The 20,199-nt window shown below is 49.9% G+C and overlaps 1 protein-coding gene across 7 annotated transcripts in view; it reads left to right on the top strand.

The window, feature by feature from the left end:
- PIK3CD (phosphatidylinositol-4,5-bisphosphate 3-kinase catalytic subunit delta) overlaps positions 1-20,199 on the top strand; it is a 49,966-nt gene that overhangs the window by 22,251 nt on the left and 7,516 nt on the right. For all 7 annotated transcript variants that reach the window (XM_029230195.1, XM_029230194.1, XM_029230188.1 and 4 more), the window contains 7 exons: positions 13,191-13,363; positions 16,165-16,393; positions 16,499-16,728; positions 17,147-17,326; positions 17,642-17,791; positions 18,249-18,338; positions 19,348-19,569. In XM_029230195.1, coding sequence (XP_029086028.1) covers positions 13,223-13,363; positions 16,165-16,393; positions 16,499-16,728; positions 17,147-17,326; positions 17,642-17,791; positions 18,249-18,338; positions 19,348-19,569 — 1,242 coding nt within the window. In that variant the 5' untranslated portion in view covers positions 13,191-13,222. The remainder of the gene's footprint in view (positions 1-13,190; positions 13,364-16,164; positions 16,394-16,498; positions 16,729-17,146; positions 17,327-17,641; positions 17,792-18,248; positions 18,339-19,347; positions 19,570-20,199) is intronic.

Genomic DNA, 20,199 nt, shown 5'->3' with positions numbered 1-20,199 from the left:
ATGGAATCCACCCTCCCTGACTATCTAGCCAAAGGAGAACTTCTCTTTAGGACTAGAATGCTAAAAGGAAGAGAGTGACCCAAATTTGTGCTCAGAGCCTATGAAGGGGGATGTGAACTAGACCCCAGCCAGCTTCCCAAGAGAGGGATGCTGCTACCTGGGAAGGAAGGGATGGCTGTGCTCCGAGGAGCCCTGGAACCCATTGTTAAACCGCAGCATTTGGTATTTGACTTGCCGCGTGCATGATAGAGCTGGGCTGACCTATCTGGTGCGAGAAAAATTAAAACCTTCTTCCGAAGGAAGTGGATTGGATTTTCGTAACTTGATATTGCTTCTCAAGGAGTCCTTAGGTGGGGACATTCTGTTTTTCTAGAGAGTTGGCAGTCACTGGATCAGTAAGAGGATGCTCCTTGGAACTTCTGGGACATTAGCTTGCAAGCTGAATGTCGTCCCTTCATTGTGCAAATGAAGAAATTGAGGTCAGAGACTGACACTGACCGAGCCTTGGCTGAACACCTGCCTTTGGTATCTGGGGGTAGCTGGGTGTGATTAGCAAGTGTGCAGATTTGTCCCGTTTGCAAGCTGTGTGGGTACATATGTATTCTGTGGGTGCACAGCACCATCTTCCTTATACAGTTGCTCGAGCAGCTACTGTCATTTCTGATGGTTCACGTAGGGCACGAGGTTACCTGATGTCATCCTTGGAGGCTTTTCCCCACCCCACCTCATTTTTTCTAGGTGTTCATCGGTACTTTCCAAACTTCTTTGTTAGTGTGGACCTCTTGAAAAAGATCAAAGTACTAAGCAGAATTTTAACCTCTAAAGCAGATTAAAAGAGTGCCACTGTGGTACAAGTAGAGACTGGCCCAGAACTCCTCCCACTGAGCAGCTGTCCTACTCCTGCCACCCTCTGAAGGCCTTGGGGTGCTTCTGTGGAACCCCAGGACTCCCTGGCACATAGGCGAAAACCATGGATTATGTAGACCTGTGTAGAGGAATTAGTTTCTTTCTCTGCTACACAGCTGTTTACACTATCTTGATTTGTGTTTCAGAAGATGCCTTTAAATCATGATTTTTAACCCTCCTACTTTTTGATTTGTAAAGGATACCTATTTACTGTCGAAAGTTTACAAAATACAAAAAAATTACAAGCATCACTCTTCTATAATCCTACCCCCCTCCCAAAAAAACCACTGTTTCCTTGTTGGAGTATCCTCCCTGGAGAGTCTTCTGTGTGTGTATCTTTGGAAACTTGATTTTTATTTCTTGGTAAATATTATCATGAACTTCCACAAAAACATAACTGAATGCATGTGTTTATCTCTGCTCTGTTTCAAAAGCCCACTAAAATGAGAGTAGAGGAATAAAAAGGTATAAATCCTTAAGAAAACAGAAAATGATGATAGAGGGGGAGGGATATGAGCAAAATTTTTGAAAGATGGGAAGCAAGTGGGTGAAAGAAAAGCAAAGCTTAGAATGTTGAATGTCCTGGCTGTGAGGGAAGCAAGCTGGCTTGTACACACGACCCACCAAAGGCTAAAGAATGGGGGCCACAGAGTGTTCCCAACGATGGGGGCGGGGAGCGGGGCTGGAAGCAGGAATGTTGGTTTAAAGTGTGTGTTAGAGCCACAGACCCCTCTCTCAGGCCACGTAGCCAGGCAGCTCCCTCCTCCACCAGCAGAAGATGGCTAGTTTCCTGCAGGCAGTATTGAACCAGAGCAGCAGAAGGCAGGGGAGGCTCTATATTGAGAACAGGAAGATTCAGTGAAAGTTTGCATGCTGAATAGATAGACCCTCTCCTAGCTGGTTCCCGGAACATGGCAGCCTGGCTTCTACCCATCCTCCAGGCAGGGGCCTTGAACTTCTCTCTAAGGAACCCAACCTCATACGAAAAAACGCTACTTCTCAGCGACACCTACCAAGCAACCGGCCCTGCACAAGCACCTTTCAGTGCCTCTCTCTTAAATTTGAATGGGCAGCCTGGATCATCACACACCGAATGAGTCCTCTAACATGAAAGACAGAGACCCAGAAGTCATAAACATGGTTGTTTTAAAAAAAGGCATATTTATAAAACAATAATAAGCTCTTGGATATCAAAACTAGGATAGTAGAAGTAGAAACTTCAATAGAATAGAGTTAGAAGATTGAACAATGAATTTCTAGAAAGTAAGACAGAAAGACTTGAGGGACGGAAAATAAGAAAGAAGATAAGAAAATTTGAGCAGTTTGGGAGGCCCAGTATCCATCTCATAGGAGAGAAATGGAGAAGGAAAAGTTATTAAACTCCAGGAAAAAAAAAAAAATCTAGAACTCAAGAGTTTGCATTAAGAATCTCTGTGTAGCACTCAGCCCAACAAATAATGAGATACAGTATATCAGGGACTTACCCGCTGGTCCAGTGGTAAAGAATCTGCCTTCCAATGCAGGGGACGTGGGTTCAATCCCTGGTCAGGGAACTAAGATCCCACATGCCGCGGGGCAACTAAGCACACGCACCACAACTACTGAGCCCGTGTGCTTCAACTAGAGTGCCCGCGTGCCGCAACTACAGAGCCCACGCGCTCTGGAGCCCACGTGCCACAACTAGAGAGAGAAAACCCACACGCTACAACTAGAGAGAAGCCCATGCACCACAACGAAGAGCCTGCGCACCGCAACAAAAAGATCCTGCGTGCCTCAATGAAGACCCAATGCAGCCAAAAATAAAAATAAATAAATATATATTTTAAAAAAGATACACTACATCAAAGTAAAAGATGTTCTATGGGACATCAACATGAACTTCCAAAAGTCCAGAGATAGAAGTTACTAAAAGCCAGTGCAGGGAAAAGGGGCCACGTACAGAAGATCAGAGCACGGAATGGCATTGGACTTTACAAAATCAACACCAGGAGCTACAAGACAGTGGAGCAACTCTTTCAAATTTCTGAGGGAAATTAATTCCCAACCCAGAATTCTGTAATCATCATTCAAGCAAAATAATAGAATGAAGACCTTTTTCAGACATGTAATTTTTCAAAAACTTCACACACACACACACACACCCCCTTTGTATCCCTTTTCAAGGAAGCTACTAGAGGATGTGCTGTACTAAAATGAGAGAGTAAACCAAGAAAGAGGAACGAGTGGTACAATATGCAGTTGTCTCTTGTTTCTCACTTGGCTCAGCCACCAGATGACTTTCTGTATTTCAGCTGTTGCTATCTTTGAGCCTTGGGAGTGGGGAGGGAAAAAAACACCTACCCCACCATGGGAACTGGAAAGTACTCTCTTCCAAGCCTCCCCTGCAGCCAGCACCTGTGATGTGGGCTCCACTGATGAAATGTACCTATGTTATATTTTGACAGAGAAGAAAGGGATGAAACGTGTGTTGTTTCCATGGTTATGGTGGTGATAGCGGGGATGGGCTTCAAGGTTGAGTTCTTGGCGCAGAAGAGGCAGGGGTACAAAGTAGCACCAGGTACTCAGTGGCAATACCAGCAATTTTGCCATCAGACATGATTCTGTATCATGGAGTCCACATGGTGTACTACAGTTATATTTCCTTTCTTGTTCAACTTTCTGTTTTTCCTGCAGTTGATAGTTGCCTCATGTTTTTATTTGCTTTGTTTGTTGCCTCATATTTTTATTTGCTTTGTTTTCAATGTACTAATCACTAATTCTTCCTCAAACTCTCCAACAGAACTATTAAACCCCTCACAATGCAGCAAATATGTCAGATAACCTGTCAGCTCCTTCCCTGCTTAATCAGTGAGAGTCAGCTTCTTTACTTGGAACCAAGAACTCTGACTGGTGGAGAGAAGGTGAAGGGAATTCCCATAATGATAGTGAAAAGAAGTTCCAGTATCATAGTTGTGCAGCTGGTCTAGAGAGCAGCCAGCCCAATTTGGAGCAAGACGGCTGAGGGCCGCAGGAGGAATCTCTAAGAAAAAAATGGAGCTGATGGATTATCTGACGTATTTGCTGTATTATAAGGATTTTGTAGTGCTGTTAGAGAGTTTGAGGAAGAATTACATATTCACACATAGAAAACAAAGAAAATTAAAGACGAGGCAACTGTAGGAGTAACAAAAAGTTGAACAAGAAAGGAAACCATAGTATAGGATGTGGCTTAGCTTTGAACAATATTTACATAGTTATAATAATGGAAGAACTAAAGTTTGATTAACAGAAAGTGATCACATAACTATATCCAGGTAATGGGGGAGAGGATCCATGCATGTGTGTATGTGAAGGAAAGCACAAACTCATCTTCTCAGGTAAAAAGTTAAAAGTTGAAGATCAAGAAATATCAGTATAAACCTGTTATTTAGAAATGCAGAGATAAATGCCAAAAGATACAACTGAAATTGGGGGTGGTTTGTTTGGATATGGAGGTCAAGGGACTGCTAATGTTTTGCTGCAAGCATTTTAGTTTTAATTAATTTTTAAAATTATGTGCTTGCAAAACTTTCACAGATATTAAAATTTAAAAGTCATTAGTATGATGGCCACATCCACCCATAATATAGCTGTTTTCATTTTCTCTATGCTTTCTGAAATGTTTTGTCCACAAACACATGTTGCCATGATAAATATATGTGCATTATTGGTTTCATTTAATGTGGGGAGTATTTGCAGTGCCGTGTCATTCTAATGACTACATTCACTCTTGTTGTTTGTGTTATCATTTACTTAGACATTTCTTTATTATTTTTGATTTATGCGTTTCACAGACAATACTACAATCAATATCTTTGTGCATATAGCTTTTCCTTTTTCACTTTTGAATTGCTTCCTTAAGACAGTTTCCAGATTCCCCAAATTACCAGATATGAGACCATGGATCTTTCTCTTGATTTTGCTGTGTAGTATTGAGGGACCCAGCATGGTTGCAGGCCCAAGGCCCCCCTGGGTGCACCATGAACTGAGCATCATAGGAGATCATTGGGATAGAACTTTTTGTAGGGTAGTTGGCTCATTTTTTTTTTTTCTGATGGCAGTAGCAGGAGTCAGTCTCTCTCTCTCTCTTTTTTTCCCATATAGAACAGAATTTCCAAAGACCTACACGTCTCCTTCTCTGACGTCTGTCTTGGTTTTCCCCCACTGAGGATTTTTTTCCTTTTTAAAATATTCAAATTAGAAGTTACTGTCCTGTTGAATAATATGGACTCAAAGGAGACACATTTAAAATGGGAGAGAGTGGAAAAAAAAAAAAAGAAGTGAGGGAGGCAGAAGTGGGTAGACTAGGAAACCAGGGAGTAAGGTAGTTCATGTCCTCAGCTTACCTTCCGAGCAGACACTGGGATGCCTTCTTCTGCACGGTGTCACATGACTTTGTTATTTTGTCCAATCCCATCCTTCACCCCTCTGACCTCTTTTTCTCCAGGTGGCAGGAGGTGGGGTGTCAGACAGCCCTCCAAACAAGCCCATCCTTCCTCTTCCTGGGGTGGTCTTCAGGATGTCCTACTTGCCTGGACTAAAACAAAAACAAACAAAAAAAAGAAACCATTTGTATCTTGGAAGAATAGCACATCTATCCTAAAACTGTACCTGTTGAGGGCCCTGGGCCATGCATTTCCCTCTGGCCTATGGCTTCATTCTCTTCAAGAAGGTGAAGGCTGCAGGCTTCAAGGCTGGGCTGCTGGGATGCCTGTTCCTCAGCTCCTTAAGAGCAGAGGATTGGGGTGTTTCGTGGCCTGTAGGGCCCAACGCCTTCCCTCATTCATCTGCTCTGCCAGCTCTGACCTGGGGCCCTGGCCTCATTACTTTCCCCGCTCCATTCTTGCCTCCCTTCCTTCCATTTTCCTCACAGCAGCCAAAGCAGTCTTCTTCGTAAAGCGTAAAATCAGGCCATCTCCGTCCCCTGCTTAAAACCCCCCAGTGACTTCCCACTGCAGTGGTGACAAAGCCTGGCTCCTCATGGAGGCTCCAAGGCCCTGCAGGATCAGCCACATTGTCTCTCCCCAGTCTCCCCTTCTGCTGTGACTCCCATTACCTGGTCTTCTGCCTCAGGGCCTTTGCACTTCCCGTTCCAGCTGCCTGGAACCCTATTTCATAGATCTTTCCTGGATCCTTCTCGTCATTTGAGCCTCATCTGCAATATCTCACCTGAGGACCCTTACCTGACCTGCCATCCAAAGGAGATGCTCCCTGCAAACCTGTTTTATCACATTCTAATCCTATACTCTCTGAAATCATCTTGTTTATTCAGTTGTTTCTTTCTTTCTTTCTTTTTTTTTTTTTTTTGTCTTTTCCCGTCAGACTAAAAACTCTGTAAGAGCAGGGATGGTGCCTGTCCCATTCCCTGATGGACACATAGAAGGCGATCAAATCAATATTTGCTGAATGAATGAATGAGCGAGTGAATGAATGAATAGGACTTGGGACCTTCAGCCTTCTGGGTCAAGGAGGGGCCCCTCATTCTTTTTCCTGAGGGTCTCCAGGAGGATGTGGTGGTTGAAGGATCTCCTGGCAGCCAGAGCAGGGTGGTGGTTTCTGGAAAGCTCCTTCGGGGTAAACATCCAGGAGATTCACCAGGTGGTGGCCCTCCAGGTAAAGCATCTTCCGCTCTGCTTCTGAAGCGCTCACTTGCTCTCACTTTCCATCTAAGTTGGGCAACAGGAAAAGTGTTCATTTCATTCTCCGTGGGAGACTGACTGGAAACAGCACTTGATTAGAAGGACTTTTTGAGGCCGAGAAGTCCTGGAAACAAACCCGGGTCAAGGGGCCCAGTGTGAACTCTGCTCTGTTCAGCGTGATGTGGAAGGCCGGCCCCTGTGGCCCCCTGCCCCTTGTCATGTGGCTGCTGGTCTCGCATCCTCCCAGCATGGGTGGACGGTAAATACTTAGACTGTGTGCGTAACTACCTTCTACAACTTTCTGTGACTGAGGCTCCTTCCCTTGGGCTAACTAGGTTGTAACTTTGGGCTCTGAAATCCAGGCATTGGACAGATGTTTTGTCCTCAGGTTAAGGACATGAACATCTCTCTCTATACAGGTTCATAGGAGCCGTCCAGGGGGACCTCTAGACTCTTGCTTTAGAATAACATCTGAAGTGTACAGGGCATGTTTTGCCCAGGGCATCCCCTCAGGGAGGAGGATGTTTATGCTCAGACAAGCAAGACACAACTTCCCTTCTTTTCTCACAGCCTGTCCCCTGCTGACAGTGACTCATGTGTTCCCTTGGGAAGCTGTTCCCCAGGGTATGTGATTGTTCCCCAGGCACCAAAAAGCCTGTCTTTACATTGACAAAGGCTGCGCAGCATCTCCCGGTCAGTGTGTCAACCACATTGGTGACGGCCACTGGAAAGAGGCAGAAGTCTAACAAGACTCGGGAGACGCCAGCTCAGAGCCCCAAAATGGTGGAGTTTCAACAGGAATGAAAGGGATCCTTCGGCAGTCCTGAGCTTGGGACAAGCCATCAGCCGGCTGGTCTGCCAGCCCAGGGGGACTATGTGGGCTGCAAGGTCACTCCTAGTCCCGAAGAAGCATTTGTGGGATTCTACATCCCTTGCTTGCCCTTTTCCCTTAGAAATAACTTAGGGCCCCCTGAGGCGTTCCCTGCTGCCAGTGGGGAAGGATGGTGGTGGCAGATGTCCTTTTATCGAAATCTTTAGAGTAACTCCTCTGCTGGCCGCTCAGGACTCAGGAGGTCAGACCCCTCAGACCTTCACAGTTGAGAAACTGTTCTTCAGCCTCAGGCCAGAGAAGGTGCATCTACCTGGGAATGTCTAGGAACAGCTCCAGAGGGCTGGTGACAGAGACCCCCGCCCCCCCCCCCCCCCCCCCCCCCCCCGCCAGGATGACTGCTGCCGCGCAGCTGTTCTGTGGATTGTGTGGGCCGGAAGTGGGAAGGTGAAAGGAAGCGAGCTCCTTCTTGCCCAGTTTTCTTTACTATTTTATTAACGATTCAGATGTGGATGGACAGAGGAAGCCTCTCTCAAGATTCTGGATGACAGAGTGAGAAGGATTGTTCCTGGTTCTTCTTTGGTCCATCCCACTTTAGTGCCTTGAGGGTGGTCGTGAACCTTACTTACCTTCCTGGCCCCATGGCTCCACATGTGTGTGCAGTCTACTGATCCCAAATGATATCTCTGTGACCCCTAAGACCTCTCCCCTGAGCTGCAAACTGGGACGTTGCCCCTTGGCTGTCTCCATTGGGATGTTCAGTAAGCAGCTCAGATTCAGTATGTCTGAAATGGAGCTCTTGCTGTTTCAGTTCCCTGCAAATCTGTTTCTCCCTTACACTTTCCCATCTCAGTAAATATCCACCAGCCATGCAGTCTCCCAAGCCCAAACCTGTCTGTCATCCTTGCTCCTTCTCTCACTGTCCCCCATCTGACGCCCCCGCACCGCGCACCCCGCCACCAGCTCGTAGATATACCTTGATTCCCTCCCTCTCCAGTTCCATCTCCTCCTCCTGGGTCAAGCCACAGTCATCTGTGGCACGAGCTGCCCTACATTCTTGACTGCATGCTTGCAACCCTTCAGCATCATTTCAGATGCAAATAGGATCTGGTGGCTCCCTTTCCTAAAACCCTCTAGGGCTGTGCACTCACTGCATCGCCCCTAGAGTGAAAGCCAGATGCTTCCCCTGTAAAGGCTCTGCAGGACTGGTCCCTGCTGACCTCCTCAGCCCATCTCATCCCCCACCCGCCCCTACGCTCCAGCGGCAAGGGCCCGCCTTCTGTTGGCTCGGGACGTGATGGCTCACCCTGGCCCTCTGCCCCAGTGTCCTCCCCTCAGAGGGGCCTTTCTCGGCCTCCCTATATGCAGTAGCCCCTCCTGCTGTCCTCCATCACATCGTCACTAGACACTCTGTCCTTCACTGCGTTGATACAACGCGGGAACATCCTTCTTGTCTACTGTGTCTCCCCTACTGGTGTGTAAGCGCCTTCTGGGGAGGGACCCTTTGTCTCATTCACCACTGTGTTCCCAGCACCTCGCACGATTCCTGACAATAAATACTAGTCGAATAAACTAAAATATCTCAGGTTAAGTGATATATACAAAATGTCAAATCCAATAATACATGAGTGCTGATTATTTCCATGAGATGAAATTACCAAGAATAATTGTGAGTTCCTGCGTCTAGATTCAGGAAGTTAGTGTTCCTGTACAGACTGGGAGATCCTGGCTTACTGTGAGAAGTATCTGGAGGGTTGGCAGCCAGCAAACTTGGTGATGTGGCCACCAAAGAACTTTCGGTGGGAAGGGGAGGCGGGGGAGGGGAGCCTGATACACCTTTAGGCCAAACAAATGGGAGTTTGGTGACTAGAACATTCTCCTACAATTGGCCTGCCAGGCCCCATCTGGAGCATCTTGTTTTCTTGGAGTGCCAAACTTTGGCAAAAGAGTCTAAATCTGCTCTGTAGGGAGAACAGAGGTGCTGGGGCCACCATCCAGCAGAAGAGCCATCAGATAACGACTCCATGTGCCTCTAGGTGGCAGCACAAAGGACGGGGCTGGCTCTTAGCGGTGGGCCAGTGTCCAAGGGAAGAAATTTCTAACACTAGAAGCTTCCAAAAATGGAATGTTCTGCTCTATTAATGGAAATAAATACTTTCAGCTGCAAGTGATAGAAAATGCAACTGAAACTGCTCTAAGTTAACAACAAAAAGGCAGAGCTGGGGCGGGTTTTTTGGCTGATAGAACTGAAAATTCTAGGGGTAGAGTGTAGCTTCAGGCATGGCTGGATCCAGGGAATCAAAGGCTGTCCTCGGGACCCTGCTTCACTTTCCATACTGAGCTCTGCTTTCCTCCACGTTGGTCCTTTCTCAGGTTCCACCCCTCAGAGCAGTGGGTGGTCACCAGCAGCTCTTGGTAGATATTCTGTCTTTTCTGTTCTCCCAGGAGAAAGTGCCCAAAGAAGTCCAGATGTCAAAACCCATGGGATTGACTTCATAGTCACATGTCCATCCTAGAATCACTGTAGCCAGAGAGGTATGACAGTTGGCTGGGGCTACGTCCCGTTCCTGCTTCCAACCCAGTCCCTGTGGCCAGGGGAAATGCAGGGCTCTGATAGGCTGGGCCTGGGTCTCAGGCCACTCCGGGAGCCAGGAGAGAAGTCAACCCATCTGAGCCACTTGGACTGAGGGTGCAGTGAGTTTGTGGAAGGTCCCCAGCTCCCAGATCAAGAAACTGAAAGTTACCAGCACCCCTGTGCCGCTCTCCCCCAGGGTAAACTGCCTTCCACCCGAGGTAACCCCTATCTCTTCTTCTGCCAACATAGACTAGTTCTGCCAGCGCTTTTTCTCCATTTAAATGGGATCTTGAGCATATACCCTTTTGTGCCTGACGTCTTTCTCTCAGCTTTATATGTGTGAGATTCATTTATATTGTTGAATTGATAGATCATCCACTCTCGCTGCTAATACAACATTCCATCGGGAGAGGAAACCACAGTTTGTTTTTCCATTCTACTGCTGATGAGCACTTGGGAAGTTTCTGTTTGGGGACTACTATGAATAGCGATGCTATACTCTTGTATGCTTCTTCTGGCGCACCTGTGCTGGCATTTCTGGAATTAATCGCTGGGTCGTAGGACATATGTGTTCACCTTTAGTAGATACTGCTAAACAGTTTTCCAAAGTGGTTGTACCAATCCGCATTCTTGGAGCAGTTCTAAAGCCTCGGGATTAGCTGACATCTGTGTCCCGTACATACTGAGAGCGACAGGTCTGGGCTTCATGGAGAGCTGGGGCTTGTTAGCAGCTGCGTCCTGGGTCCTGGGCCCACAAAGAGGGAAAGAATTCCCATCCTTCTCCTGTCCCCTCTCTGGTATTTGATTCTGTCCTGCCCACACTATCCTGAGTCTTCCTCTTTTAGGAATGAGTTTTTAATATCAAAGTGTCTCCCTGCATCCCAGATGGATGAGTGTAGTCGAAGGCTTCGTTTCCACAGCACTGAGGTAGCCCCATCCATCCCTTTGGCTGGAGTCCTGGGGAGTTCCTGCTGCATGTGCTCATCTTAGCCTCGGGACTGAGTGGCCAAAGATGCCTTCCTGAGCTTGGCCAAAGCATTGTAAATGGATTTTCCAGAATTCCTGACTGTCCTCCACATTTTGAGTCAAAAAAAACAGCCTTTGGCCTGGCCATTCTCAGAAAGAGGAACCCAAAGTAGGATGTGGTTTTACAATCAGAGGAAGTGGATCCCAACAGTGGTAACATGGTAGCACAGGGTGACATGCTGCCCTGCTGCTCAGAGCAGCTTCTGCAACTAACTGAGGGTGAGGCCTGGAGCCAGCTGGCAGAGCCACCAGAAGAACATCTCTCTCAAACTAAACACTTCCTTTCAACTATTTTAAAAAGTCACTTAAATCTCGGAGGATGTGACCCTAGGGTAAGGAAGTATTTGTCTAAAGAATAAAAATGATAAAACATGAAGGAAAAAGATTTGCCTACATCAACATTCAAAACTTCTGCTCCTTAAAAAGACCCATAAACAAAGTGAAAAGATGACTCAAATCAGATATTGCCAACTCACTCAAGCAACAAAAGAGCTGAATCTAGAGAATGTAAGAAACTCTGCCAAGCAGTAAGAAAAAGACAACCCCACAGAAAAAAATGGGCAAAGTTTATAAGCTGGATATTTGCAGAAGGTAAACATTTTATGGATAATCAGAGAAATGCAAATTAAAACAAGAGAGCATTTCACGCCCACCAGATTGGCAGAAATGAGTAAATTTGACAGTACCAAGTGCTGGCAAAGATATGGAGATTAAAAAGTTAAGGATGTGGTTATACCTGTCGTAGGTTATATGTATGATCTGACAGTTCCACTCCTAGGCATATACCCTCTACCTGCACTGCCCAGTATGGCAGCCACCAGCCACATGTATTTCTTGAGCACTTGAAATGTGGACCGTATGATTGAGGAATGGAATTTTTAAACATTTTATTTAATTTTAATTCATTTAAACGTAAGAATTCATACTCGATTTGGTTATTGGAAAACTTTTAAGTATATTTGGAACAACTTGATTCTGTGAACCTACTTTTTTAACCTGTTAATTGTATGAAATCTACATAAGATGAAATACTTCTGATGAAAACGTAGCGTCCGAATTGTCCTGTAAGTGTAAAATACACACCAGATTTCAAAGACTTAGCACCAAAAAAATGTAAAATATCTTGTAGTTTTTCTGTACTGATAACATTGAAATGACCATAGTTTGGATATATTGAGTTAAATAAAATAGATTACTAACTGAATTTTATCTGTGTCTTTTTACTTTTTAAAAATGTGGCTACTGATAACTTTGACATTCCACGTGTGGCTCACATTATATTTCTCTTAGACAGTGTTCACCAAGACTCTCACTTGTACACAAGGTGATGTGTGCAAGAATATACGTTGCAGCATCGTTTGTAATAACCAAAATGAGTAGACACAAACCTTGAGGTTCCTTAGCAAGAGAGGGGGGTAAATAAATTGTTTATTTACACAGTGAAATATCTCCCAGGAGTTAAAATGAATGAACTAGAGCTACATGTATCAGCATGGATAAATCGAGATTGCAGCGCTGAGTGGCAAAAACAAGGGCAGAAGACTCAGTAATCAAACAATGCTTTAAAGCATGGAAAAATATTAGGAATTGTTTGTGGACACATTTTAGTATAATAAAAGGAGAAGAACATGCACGGAAACTATAAACAACCAGAATCCAGGTGGTGGTAACCCTGAAGTGGGAGAGAGACTCAAAGACCTCTTATTGTGTCTGTAACATTTTGTTACTTACCGGGCAGTGGGTTTGGTATGGCTGAGATAGTTCAACAGCTTGTTTGATGGCTAAAGCCATTTTCAAGTCATTTGGTTTCTGGTCAAAAAGTTTCAAAGAACGTCGTCCTTCGCTCCCTCTCAAGTCTGGGGTTGTCTGCCCAGTGATCCTGCCATTTTCCATCTTTGCTGGCTGGTGGCCATGGTGAGGTCTCCCACGTGTGTGTGTTCCTGAGAAAAAATGATTTGGCATGGGTTTGTTGGTGGTTTAAACTGGGGGCACCGCCGTGAAGGATGCAGACAGAGTGCCTGTAGCTCAGCCTAGACACTGGCCTGGGGCAGCAGGAGCCACAAGCCACCTCCCGGCTGGGACTCCATCCCAAGCTTCCTGCTGACAAAAGTCCTGAAATCCTGTTTTCCAAAGGGTCCTATTAAAGGACTCACCCAGCACACCTTAGGGCCTCACTTTGCCTTTGCTTCCTTTGCAGGACGATTGGTATCCGAGAATTAAAAGAGCAGGATGCCCCCCGGGGTTGACTGCCCCATGGAATTCTGGACCAAGGAGGAGAATCAGAGCGTGGCCGTTGATTTCTTGCTGCCCACGGGGGTCTATCTGAACTTCCCTGTGTCCCGAAATGCCAACCTCAGCACCATCAAGAAGGTACGATCTTGACCTTAAAACTAGTTCTCAGAGCTTGGAACTCAGAGAATCAGACAGATGGACTCTGCAACTCTCAGATTTGAGATCCTCAGCTATGAATTTTAAAAGATATGGTGGGGGGGGGCTTCCCTAGTGGCACAGTTGTTAAGAATCTGCCTGCCAATGCAGGGGACATTGGTTCGAGCCCTGGTCCAGGAAGATCCCACATGCCACGGAGCAACTAAGCCCGTGCGCCACAACTACTGAGCCTGAGCTCTAGAGCCCGCGAGTCACAACTGAAGCCCGCGCACCTAGAGCCGGTGCTCCGTAACAAGAAAAGCCACCACAATGAGAAGTACGCGCATCGCAAGAGTAGCCCCTACTCGTGGCACCTAGAGAAAGCCCGCACACAGCAATGAAGACCCAACACAGCCAAAAATCTTAAAAAATAAAATAAAATTATAAAACAAGTAAATTAAAAAAAAAAAAAGATATGGGAATTCCCTGGAAGTTCAGTGGTTAGGACTCCACGCTTTCACTGCCTGGGGCCCAGGTTCAAGCCCTGGTCAGGGAACTAAGATCCCGCAAGCAGTGTGGTGTGGCCAAAAAAAAAAAAAAAATTAAAAGATAAAAATAATGTCCAAGAATTGTTTAAAAACTCACAGTTGAAATCCACCTAGCTTTCCAAATTCAGCTCCCGCCTTTATCATGGCACGTTTACCCTCCCTAGATTCCTGTGAAAGCTTCAGGGTGCTGGTTCCCAGGGTGACCTTTCATCCTCTCCATGACTGTGCCATCACGTTTGAAACCACACCCCATGCACGGCTGCTTGAGTTCTCCCGGTCTTTTGTCTTCAGAGCTGTCATCATAGTGAACATCATCTTTGCAAATGGTTTTTGGCTTTGTTGAATAATTTTCATCATGGATTACTGAGTCAAAGGATGAAATATCTGGATGGTATTTGGTAGATCTTGTCTTGTGACCTTTCAAAGGGCTTATCCCACTTGCAAAGTGTGGGATTTAATGGGTCATGGCAGAGGACAAGGCCTTAGCCCGGAATTTGAAAAGCTATACTTGGGAGCAGAAAAAAAAGGAGAGAAGCAATGGACCATACTTGAGTTTTGTTTTGTTTTGTTTTGTGTTTTAATCTTCCCTTCCTCGGGGTAGGGGAAATTTTAATTTTCATTTAAAAATGAAATTTCTTTTTTTTTCCATTTCAAAAGTACTATGGACACATTGAAATTTAGGAGAATAAGAAAAAGTAGAAGGAAAAAATTACCCATGATCCAGCCGTATGAGACAAGCACAGTTAACACTTTGGCTGTTTCCTATTTTCTTTTCTATGTAGTGTTTTTTGGTGATAGCTCTGATTATGAATTTTTATATCTTTTTTCTGAGTTAACATTGTAAACTCCTTTTCATGTTATTAACCTTGTGTAAATATCATTTTAATCTTTTTATTTTTGCTCACAGGGCTCTACATGCATATTATTAAAATTCCAAATACCACAGAAATATAAAACACATCGGTCTCAGCAGTCTCACCTCATATCCCAGTTCAATTTCAATTTCTTTTTTTTCTAAGATTTTTTTTTGACGTGGACCATTTTTAAAGTCTTTGTTGAATTTGTTACAGTGTTGCTTCTGTTTTCATGTTTTTATATTTTTTGGTCGAGAGGCATGTGGGATCTTAGTTCCCCGACCAGGGATCGAACTCACCCCCTGCATCGGAAGGCAAAGTGTTAGCCACTGGACCGTCAGGGAAGTCCCCAGTTTCAATTTCTTAATATTTTAATTTATACCAGGGACCAGACAGTTAATATTCTAGGCTTTGCAAAGCAGCCATAGACGGTGTGTAAGTGAACGGGTGCGTCCGTCTTTCTGCCGTTGTAGGGCTGAAGCAGCCATAGACGGTGTGTAAGTGAACGGGTGCGTCTGTCTTTCTGCCGTTGTAGGGCTGAAGCAGGCAATGACGGTGTGTAAGTGAACGGGTGCGTCTGTCTTTCTGCCGTTGTAGGGCTGAAGCAGCCATAGACGGTGTGTAAGTGAACGGGTGCGTCTGTCTTCCAGTAACTTGGCAGACTGTAGCTTGCAGTAGTTAATACGTTTATCATCGTTTTTATGGGAATGAGCTTGAATTACAACTGCTGTTCTATAGCTTGGGGTCTTTTCCCACTTAATGCTGTATGTGGGAGCCCTGTGTGCATTGGTACAGGTATCCTTAGATTCTGGGTCACACGCCTGTGCTATCCGTTTGCATTGATGGACCGTAATTATCCATCCCCCGTGGAAGAAAAATAGAGCTGTTCTCTCCTTTTCCATCTTCTCTGTGACTCAGCGGTGAGCACCTTTGCACTAACACTTGGTGCCCCAGTGGCGCTCCTGTGATCCCTGGGGACTCCTCACCCCAAGGCCACATACTGGACACAGCCCGCAGAGGCGTTTATGGCCCCCTCGGTGTGTGAAACTTTTCTGAATTACTTGCCATCATTTAAAGACCAGGGTGATGAACCAGGAACGATTAGCTGTGTGCCTGGAGGTCAAGTCTGGATGGCCATCTCTCAGGGTAGCCTACAGGGGAAACCGTAGGACCCACCGCTCTGCTCCAGGTTTAGAACCTACCTGGCCCTGTTCGTAGAAGGGCAGGGACGGCGACTCCCGGTGACCCTGTGGTCAATGCTCAAGGGACGGAGAGAGTAGTGGTCCTGGGATCTTGCCTTTGCCCCCTTGTCAGGGTCGTAAGACCAGCCTCCACCCGCCTCCCGGCTCCCTGGGGCCCCGCCCACCGTAGGGGAGGAGCTGACCGGCCACTTCCCTTCCAGGTGTTGTGGCACCGAGCCCAGTATGAGCCGCTGTTCCACATGCTCAGTGACCCCGAGGCCTACGTGTTCACCTGCGTCAACCAGACCGCGGAGCAGCAGGAGCTGGAGGACGAGCAGCGGCGGCTATGCGACATCCAGCCCTTCCTGCCCGTCCTGCGCCTGGTGGCCCGCGAGGGTGACCGGGTGAAGAAGCTCATCAACTCGCAGATCAGCTTGCTGATCGGCAAAGGTGCCCTGCCGAGGCCAGGCCGTCGCACCTCCGCTGGGCCTGCCCCCCGCCCCCGCCCCGACCCGCCCCCGAGCCCCACGCTGACCCGGCTCCCCTGCCCCTCAGGCCTCCACGAGTTTGACTCCTTGCAAGACCCGGAGGTGAATGACTTCCGAGCCAAGATGCGCCAGTTCTGCGAGGAGGTGGCCGCGCACCGGCAGCAGCTGGGCTGGGAGGCCTGGCTGCAGTACAGCTTCCCCCTGCAGCTGGAGCCCTCGGCGCGGAGCTGGGGGCCGGGCACCCTGCGCGTCCCCAACCGGGCCCTGCTCGTCAACGTCAAGTTCGAGGGCAGCGAGGTGAGCGGTGGGTCACGCCGGCCCGTGTGCTGCATGCAGGCTGCCGTGTCCACGGGGGACACTTCCCCTGTGAGACTCCCGGTCACCCACCAGCCTCCCCAGTTCATCCTCCTCCCAGCAACATCGGGTGGTATTTGTAGGGTATCCATTGCATACGAGGGGCTTGGCCAAACGTCCCACCCGGCGAGTTCCACAAGGCAGAGTGACCAAGAGGCTTTGGTCCTCGGTCCACTCACGCATCCAACAGGTATTTCCTGGTGTCGGCCACGTGCCATCATCAGAGCCTGCCGTCGTGGAGCTCACGTTCAGGGGTCAGGGGGCGCCTAATACTTGCAGACGGGCCAGCCCACCCCCTGTGCCCCAGAACCCCATGGGCTCTTCGCAGGCGTGGAGGACTGACCCTCCCTCCTCCCCCTAGGAGAGCTTCACCTTCCAGGTGTCCACCAAGGATGTGCCCCTGGCACTGATGGCCTGCGCACTCCGGAAGAAGGCCACGGTGTTCCGGCAGCCGCTGGTAGAGCAGCCCGAGGACTACACACTACAGGTGAACGGGAAGCACGAGTACCTGTACGGCAGCCACCCCCTCTGCCAGTTCCAGGTGAGGCCTGGGGTCCGGGAGGGGTTCCTGGGTTCCCTGCAGTCCTGGCCTGGGGCCTGGGTTGGGGCGGCGGGGGGGCGGGAGCTGGTCCTCGGCCCCTCTCGAGCCCGACAAGCCAGACCTTGGGGGTCACGGTGAGAGTGCGCCCTTGCTGGGCTGGCTCTCCCCGTGAGCACGGGGAGGTGGGCGGGGGCAGGAAGGGCCAGCAGGAGAGGCCCCAGAAGGCCTGGCGTGGGCAGGGGCCAGCATGGGGCATCCCTGGGTAGCCAGTCGTCCAGGGAACAGTGGAGCCACTCACCCCACCCCCCATCTCAGTACATCTGCAGCTGCCTGCACAGCGGGCTGACCCCCCACCTGACCATGGTGCACTCCTCTTCCATCCTCGCCATGCGGGACGAGCAGAGCAACCCCGCCCCCCAAGTCCAAAAGCCACGCGCCAAACCGCCCCCCATTCCTCTGAAGAAGGTGAGCTGGTGCCCTGCACTTACCCTCCCCTGCAGCCCTCCTTCCCACCTGAGGTCCAGCCCAGGCGCCTATTGGGCATCGCCCTGGACCAGCCATAGGTCCAGGGGCCCCTTGTCTCATGCCTTCTGGTTGCTCGGGGTTGAGAGTTGGGCCTCTGGGCTGGGGTGGACTCCTGTCTGGACTCCTGGGGCAGCCTCCAGGCCTGGCGCTTGGCCGCCTGCCCCTCCTGTCTCCCGTGCTGTAGGCAGAACTCCATGCCCTGCAGCGCTCGGGGGGGTCTTGGGCCCCCTGGGGCGCCTGCACGGCAGGTTTTCTGGTAAAGGATGGCGTTGCGGGCAGGAATCTGCAACACCCTTGCCGCCGCGGTGGCCACGCACCCTGGCAGCGGCCGGGAGTGCAAGCCTCCCCTGAATTCCCCTGCTTTAACGCCCCCGCTTCTCCCCTCCACCCTGCCCAGCCCGTCTCGGTGTCCCTGTGGTCCCTGGAGCAGCCTTTCTGCATCGAGCTGATCCAGGGCAGCAAAGTGAATGCCGATGAGCGGATGAAGGTAGGGGTTCCTGGGCCGGGAAGGGCCCGGGGAGTGCATGTTTTTTGCACAAACACGGTGGCTGTGGCCTGGATGGGTGGCGGAGGAAGAAGGAGGGGGGGTGTCACACGAAAGCCACCTGACCACATTACCCAGCATCCCTGCCGGGGATGGTGATGAGCTGCTTCAAAACAGGAAGGGGGGAGGGGAGCAGGCCAGCCGGCCAGAGAGGACAATTCGGAGAAACCGGGCCCAGCGAGTTCTGGGTATTGACTTTGGTGGAGGTAGTGGGGCCAGGCCCAGCCCAGGGATAGAGGAACTGCAGAGCCTGGGAGGTGACAGGCGCAGAAGGGGAGCCGCTCCAGCTGGGCCGGGGCCAAGGCCACGGCCACCCCTGGGTCGTTCACACACCCACCTCCTCTGGCCTCAGGACGGCCCTGTGAGGTGCAGGTTTTCTCATCCCATTTGCAGGACGGGAAACCCGGGTCCAAGGAGGTCGGGGCTCTTTGGGGAGCACTTTTTGGTTGGGGTAATTTCACAAGCAGGTCAGGCGTGGGCTCCCATGGATGAATCCTGGAGGGCTGCATGGGGCAGCTTTCTGGCCAGGCCATGAGGAGGCAGGGCGAGATGTGCAGGCGGCATTAAGTCCTTCCCTGCCTACAGGGGCTCATGCCATTCTGAGCAGCGGGGGCACCCTTGGGTGCTTAAGCTAGAAGGGCCCCTGGAGTTCCCGAGCCCTGATGGGGAAACTGAGGCCCAGGGCAGGGAGCCAACACGCCCCAGGGTCCCGCAGTCAGTGGGGAGCACAGCCCACGCCGCCCTCCCCTTCCCCCCAGGACCACACCTCTCCCTCAGGCAGCCAGCCCTCCCTTTTCCGGACCACCTTCAAGCACCTGGCGGGGGAGGGTTCAGACCCACGTGAAATGAGGACCTTTCAGGAGGAGATTCGAGCCTTAGGTGGGAGGGACACCCGGGCGGGAGAGGGAGGCTGGGCCTCTGCCGCCTGCCACCCGCACCGCGCCTTCCCCAGCTGGTGGTGCAGGCCGGCCTCTTCCATGGCAACGAGACGCTGTGCAAGACGGTGTCCAGCTCGGAGGTGAGCGTGTGCTCAGAGCCTGTGTGGAAGCAGCGGCTGGAGTTCGACATCAGCATCGGCGACCTACCGCGCATGGCCCGCCTCTGCTTCGCGCTCTACGCCGTGATCGAGAAGGCCAAGAAGGCTCGCTCCACCAAGAAGAAGTCCAAGAAGGCGGTGGGTGGGGCCGGTCGGGAGGCGCTCCGTGATGCGCCCAGTCCAGTCCCGGAGCCCGCCCCGGGGCCACTGCTCAAACCGTTCCCAGCATCCCAGCTGGCACGCAGCCTGGGGATGGGGTCCAGGAGGGCCTGTGAACCCCGGCCTCTCCACACCGCGTGTGCGCACGCACACACACACGCGCGCGCGCGCGCGCACGCTAGCCCCACCCCTGCCTGCCATGTGATGGTGCTGCGTTCCTGGGCTTATGAGCACAGTGACTCGGAATATCTGGGCCTTTGGTCCTTGTGGGAACCTGGAGGGAGCTCCCTGCCCTGGAAGGACAAATGCAGTGTCCTTGCAGGGAGCGGGGTGGCCTGAGTCAGCAGCCAGTTGGAGACAGAGTGGTGACCGACCACCGAGCCACCCTGACTCACTCGTAGCTGAGCTGGGCCAGCTCCCTAGGGCCTATGTGGTTTGTTTGAGGCTTTCTCAAGAAGCCGAGAGTGGGATGCATCCGGGAGCAGAAGGGAGTCGAGGGGTGACTGACTCTGCTAGCTGCTTCAAAGGGAGTCTGGGCAAGGGTGGGAAGCGTGGTCTGGCTGGGCCCATCCTGCAGATGAGCAAACGGAGGCTTTCTGGCGGCTGGCT

This window comes from Monodon monoceros, unplaced genomic scaffold (assembly GCF_005190385.1).
Source record: "Monodon monoceros isolate NGI ecotype Baffin Bay Population unplaced genomic scaffold, NGI_Narwhal_1 Super_Scaffold_18, whole genome shotgun sequence".
Lineage (NCBI taxonomy): Eukaryota > Metazoa > Chordata > Mammalia > Artiodactyla > Monodontidae > Monodon > Monodon monoceros.
The sequence above is the reverse complement of the archived record's forward strand: the minus strand, read 5'-3'. Positions and strand labels throughout refer to the sequence as shown.